Source organism: Cebus imitator, unplaced genomic scaffold (assembly GCF_001604975.1).
Source record: "Cebus imitator isolate Cc_AM_T3 unplaced genomic scaffold, Cebus_imitator-1.0 Scaffold261, whole genome shotgun sequence".
Taxonomy (NCBI): domain Eukaryota; kingdom Metazoa; phylum Chordata; class Mammalia; order Primates; family Cebidae; genus Cebus; species Cebus imitator.
The window spans coordinates 578268-584267 of record NW_016107576.1 but is presented as its reverse complement, the minus strand read 5'-3'; the positions used below and the strand labels follow the sequence as shown (position 1 = coordinate 584267).

The 6000-nt window shown below is 35.3% G+C and overlaps 1 protein-coding gene across 7 annotated transcripts in view; it reads right to left on the bottom strand.

The window, feature by feature from the left end:
• Window positions 1-6000, bottom strand: part of PRKACB (protein kinase cAMP-activated catalytic subunit beta) — a 148214-nt gene that overhangs the window by 12864 nt on the left and 129350 nt on the right. For all 7 annotated transcript variants that reach the window (XM_017499807.1, XM_037728277.1, XM_017499804.1 and 4 more), the window contains one exon: window positions 5544-5708. In XM_017499807.1, the coding sequence (XP_017355296.1) occupies window positions 5544-5708 (165 nt within the window). The remainder of the gene's footprint in view (window positions 1-5543; window positions 5709-6000) is intronic.

The following is a 6000-nucleotide window of genomic DNA, read 5'->3' as shown; positions in this document are numbered from 1 at the left end:
AAAAAAAAAAAAAAAGAAAAAAGATTTTATGGCTAAGTCCTGAAAACCACAGGCTACAAAAACAAAAATAGGCAAATAGGGCTATATTAAATTAAAAGCTTCTACAGCGCAAAGGAGACAATCAAAAGAGTAAAAGACAACCTGTTGAATGGAAGAAACTATTTGCAAACTCTTCATCCAAGAAGGGACTAATATCCAGAATATACAAGGAACTCCAACAATTCAACTGCTAAAAATAAAATGGGTAAAGGATCTGAGTAGACAGTTCTCAAAACCAGACTTACAATGGCCAACAGGTATATGAAAAAATGCTCAAAATGATTAATTATCAGGGAAATGCAAATCAAAAATCACAGTGAGATATCATACCCAGGTGGAATGGCTGTTATCAAAAAGACAAAAAATAACAAGTGCTGGAATGGATGTGGAGAAAAGGGAATTCTTATTCACTGTCAGTAAAAATGTAAATTAGTACGGCCACTATGGAAAACAGTATAGAGATTTTTCAAAAATCTAAAAATAGAACTACCATACAATTCAGCAATTCCACTAATAGGCATTTATCCAAAGGAAAATAAATCAGTATATCAAAGCAATATCTGAATCCTCATGTTTATTACAGCACTATACATAATAGCAAAGATATGGAATCAATCTAAGCGTCCTTCAGTAGATGAATGGGTAAAGAAAAGGTAATATATATACATAATGGAATACTATTTTGCTGTAAAAAAAGAATGGAATCTTGTTATTTGTAGCAACATTGATGGAAACAGAACATTCTGTAAAGTGAAATCAGTCAGTCACAGAAAGACACTATCACATGTTCTTACTTATATGGTGAACCTTAAAAAGTTGATCTCATGGAGGTAAAGTATAGAATGACAGTTACCAGAGGCTGGGATGGATGTGTCCATGTTGGGGAAGGGATAAAGAGAACTAAGCTACTGAGACCAAACGTACAGTTACACAGAAGTAATAAGTTCTAGCATTTGATAGCGCAGCCAGTGGTTATAGTTCACAACAATATATTGTATATTTCAAAGAAACTGGAACAGAAAATTGAAATGTTCCCAAAACAAAGAAATAATAAATGATCAAGATAGTGGATATGCTAAATATCCAGCTTTCATCACTATAAATACTATGCATGTATTAAAATATAACATGTACTTTATGAAAATATAAAAATATGCATCAATAAAAACAAAAAAATAAGTTCAGAAATAGATCAATGTGTGTCTTAATTTAATATTAGTAAAGGTAGAATTTCAAATAAGAGGCCAAATAAGAATTATTCAATAGTATGGAGGGGACAACTGGTTAATTATTATACAACAACAACAAAAATAAGTTAGAGTTCAGAAAGCACTAAAAGAAAATAAAAGTTAAATAAACATATTTATTGTGGAGCAGGATTTTTTTTTCTTCTTTTAGAGGCAGGGTCTTGCTCTGTAGCCCAGGCAGGAGTACAGTGGCATGATCATGGATCACTGCAGCCTTGACCTTTTGGGCTCAAGTGATCCTCCTGCCTCAGCCTCCAGAGTAGCTGGGACTTAAGTGTGCACCACCACATCAGGCTAATTCTTTTTTTTTTTTTTTTTTTGAGACGGAGTTTCGCTCTTGTTACCCAGGCTGGAGTGCAATGGCGTGATCTCGGCTCACCGCAACCTCCGCCTCCTGGGTTCAGGCAATTCTCCTGCCTCAGCCTCCTGAGTAGCTGGAATTACAGGCATACGCCACCATGCCCAGCCAATTTTTTGTATTTTAGTAGAGACGGGGTTTCACCATGTTGACCAGGATGGTCTCGATCTCTTGACCTCGTGATCCACCCGCCTTGGCCTCCCAAAGTGCTGGGATTACAGGCTTGAGCCACCGCGCCCGGCCCAGGCTAATTCTTTTTTATTTTCAGAAGAGACGATGTCTCATTATGTTGCCCATCTGGTCTTGAACTCCTGGCTCAAGAGATCCTCCCACTGCAGCCTCTTAAACTGATGGGATTACAGGTGTGAGCCACTGCACCTGGCCTATTTTTAAATGATTGTATAATATGGCAGTAAGTCACTCAGATGTAATTATGCAGTATGTAGCAACTGTGATATAAGAGACTGAAGGAGAGAGTTAAAGTGCAGGGTTGGAGGAAGTACATCTTAGCTGGCTACTGAGATCATAGGACTGGACTGCAGGGATGAAGAGCACAGGAAAAAAAAAAAAGGAAAAAGACGTATGTCAAATACTAAAAGAGGTTCTATTTGGATGGTGGAATTCTGCCAATGTCAAATTCATTTGCTTAATAAATTACCTGATTATAAGTAAATGAAACATCTCAACCAGAAAGGAAAATGGAGCCTGGGCCAATCTATCTAATCTTTCTCACCAAACTACTCTGCCTTTTGTATTTTCTGTCCAAATCCAAATTTTAAGGGTGATAAAACTGATGCTTAGAGAGGTTAAATCATTTGTTCATGATCATACTGCTAATGATTGGTCGATCAGGAATTCAAACCAATGTCTACCTAACCCCATAGTTTATTCTCTTTCTTTGCTACCTTTTGAGACAGTCATCCTACTCCCAAAATGCTCACTGCATAAAAGTTAAGAAGATGATACCTGTAAAATCCATGAAAATCTTGTGAAACAATGTATTGTTTAGTGGTTTGGAGCTTCATTTTAAGAACCATGTCAGAAGGACTTTAAAAGGATAATGTAACCTGGAATTGAGAATCTGAAGAACCTGGGATCAAATATAGGTATTATTTAGCAGCTGCATGATTATATTTAAATTAATTAACCTCTCTGAGCTGATTTCCACATCTGTAAAATGGGGAAAATGGCATCACTTATTTCACAGGATTAAATTGAAGACTGAAATGAGAAGTTATAGAGAGTTGCTTTTATTAATTATATAGTATTGCATTGGTGCTAGCAAATTTAGAAAAAATATAAACTTTTTATGAGATCTAAATCTATTTTAAAGTGCTATGAATCTTGTTCTTGACTATATAACACATCTATTTGTGATAATAATGCTAACAGCCATATTTCATAATATTTCATGAACTTTGAACAGAGATTTTCTGGATCCCTCTTGTGAGATAGAGAGGCTGTATTGCATTCACATTGCTTTGGTCTGGCTACATTTCTTTTTGCTGCATTTTAAAATTATTTAATTGTTTTGTTATTGCAATTTTGTTTTTGAGACAGGGTCTTGCTCTGTTTCCCAGGCTGGAGTGTAGTGGTATAATCAAAGCTCACTGTAGCCCCAATCTCCCAGGCTCAGCTTCCCAAGTAACTGGGACTACAGGGCTGAGCCATCACACCCATTTAATTTTTGTACTTTTTGTAGAGACAGGGTTTTGCCATGTTGCTCAGGCTGGACTGAAACCCTTGAGATTCAAGCAATCCACCCACCTTGGCCTCCCAAAGTGCTAGGATTATAGGTGTGAGCCAGGGCACCCAGCTTGTTATTGTAATCATTTGTAAAATATATAAATTAGAAAAACTGTGTTTTTAATACTTAATTAGAGCATTAATTTTTTTCCTTAAGAAAACTCAATCATGTATTTGCATGACATTATTCAAGATGACAAGTCTCTAAAACATTAGAAGTTTTGGTTTTATGAAAAAAAAAAGAAAAAAATTAAATATATTCAAAATGAAAACACTTTATGCAAATTTAAACACTTAAGAAGCAAAATGAGAGATAAATGCAATTCAGTACAGCAAAATCTTTTCTTAAATATCTCAAATTATTATAAAAGTGAAATAACTACCATCAATTGATATATTACTGTTACCACAACTGCTATACTGGCACCTTGTGTTACAAAAACAAAACAAAACAAAAACTACTTTCTTTTAAATATACTACTGTTTAGCTGGGATTTGTTGTCTATTTTATTATGGTGGTATACTAATGCCAGAGATTAACTTGATATATATATTTATATTCAAGTCTTCAAGTTTCCTGAATTTCTAACACTAAGAATCCCTTAAGCAAGCAAAGAGTCAAACAAAACACCAAATAAAACAAATCTCAAAAAACTCAGGTGCAAAGTTTTTCTGAATTTCCACATTTCTCACCCTATAGTAATTTAAATTTATTTATATGACCATCTAATCTCCCTGTCCCCTGAAAGTATAAGCTTCATACGGGCAGGAATAAAGGTTGATTTTGCTCATCATTGTATTCTCAGCACCTTGCAGAATACGTAATATATAAGCAGGCACCTGATAACAATTTGGAAAAATCTCACGTGAATAAATAATTGTTAAAAGAAGAAAAGTAGTAACTTCAGATAATTTGTTTTGATCTTCCGAAAAAAGCATGAATTAAAACCCCTATTGCATGAATTATGTTCAAATTAGCTTTCAAACGGATCAAGGAAACTTGTATCTAAAGAGAGACCAATGCTCATTTTAGTCAGAAAACGTTTAGTGAGCATGTGCCAATCATAAAGCTCTTTTCAGATGACAGGAATATGAAAACAAGATAAGGTACCTGTTCTCAATGAAATGTTTTAAAACAACAGTGAGTATATATTAATAAAGAATACCCGTCAGAGAAAAATATCAGAGTAGAGGTACTATTTAAGCTAAATCTTAAAAGATAAATACGAGTAGGGCAGATGCACAAATGGGAGAAGTCATTCAGCATAAAGGAAAAAAAAATTACACAGGCACGGAGTGTGATAAAGCATGGTCTGTTTGGGAAACACTAGATTAAAAATGTGTAATCCTGATAAATGCCATAGGGAGGTCAAAATGAAGACTAAAAAGGGATGAAAGTAGCAATTAAATGTTATTATGTATCTGGCACATGCCAATTCTAGATGGGCAACTATATTTATATAGATATTATCTTCCTAATGGGACTTCTCATTAGTTTTGAAAACCCTTAGAACACTGTCTAATATATAATTTTCACAGTTTTGTAAAGAGTAACAGGCATAGATAGGAAAAATTTAACAAAGGAAACATTTCAGGTTGATGATTAAAATAGAATATATGCTTTCTTTTTAAGTTAGGTGGGGCTGGGCATGGTGGCTCATGCCTGCAATCCCAGCTCTTTGGGAGGCTGAGGCAGGTAGACCACTTGAGGTCAGTTCAAGACCAGCCTGGCCAACACAGTGAAACCCAGTCTCTACTAAAAATACAAAAAATTAGCCAACATAATGAAACCCCGTCTCTACTAAAAATACAAAAAATTAGCCAGGTGTGGTGGTATGCACCCATAGTGCAAGCTACTTGGGAGGCTGAGGCAGGAGAATCGCTTGAACCCAGGAAGTGGAGGCTGCAGTGAGCTGAGATTGTGTCACTGCACTCCAACCTGGACTACAGAGTGAGACTCCACCTCAAAAAAAAAAAAAATTCTAGGGGGAAACTCATTTTTAAGTTGTGGGCTGTAAAGTACTTTAGATCCTGCACAAGATTAATTCAAAAGGTAAAAAAATAAAAACTGTGTTAAGTTGAAAATATCTCTACCACATATAATTTAAACACCAACTTTAAAAAAGCTTTTAAATTAAAAAAGAAAGTCTCACCTTCCTCTGGTAAATAGCAATCCAATCTGTCGTGGCAAACCACTTGTGAGTTTTTATATCACTGACACCGTTCTTTAGATTTCCAAATCTCTTGGTCAAATCCACCTGCAGCAGGTTCCGTAGAAGGTCCTTCAGATCTGAGCTGAAGTGGGATGGGAATCGGACCTACACAAACACATCATGAGGTAAAACACACATTCTAAGACTCATGATATTTCTGTTTTGATTTCATAAAGTTTTTTTAAGGCAACAAATATTTATACAAACAAAAATATGGAGAGATGACCTTCACATACTTTTAACTATACATTACAGTCCCCACAGTAGTCATAAAGAAGAGAATTACTTGGGTGAATGAACTAAACCTGTTCTCTTAGGGCCTTGCTTTGGACATGATGTCTTTAAAAACATGGAACAGTCTCCAGAAAAATGTGCATACCTACAGAACTGTTGTAAT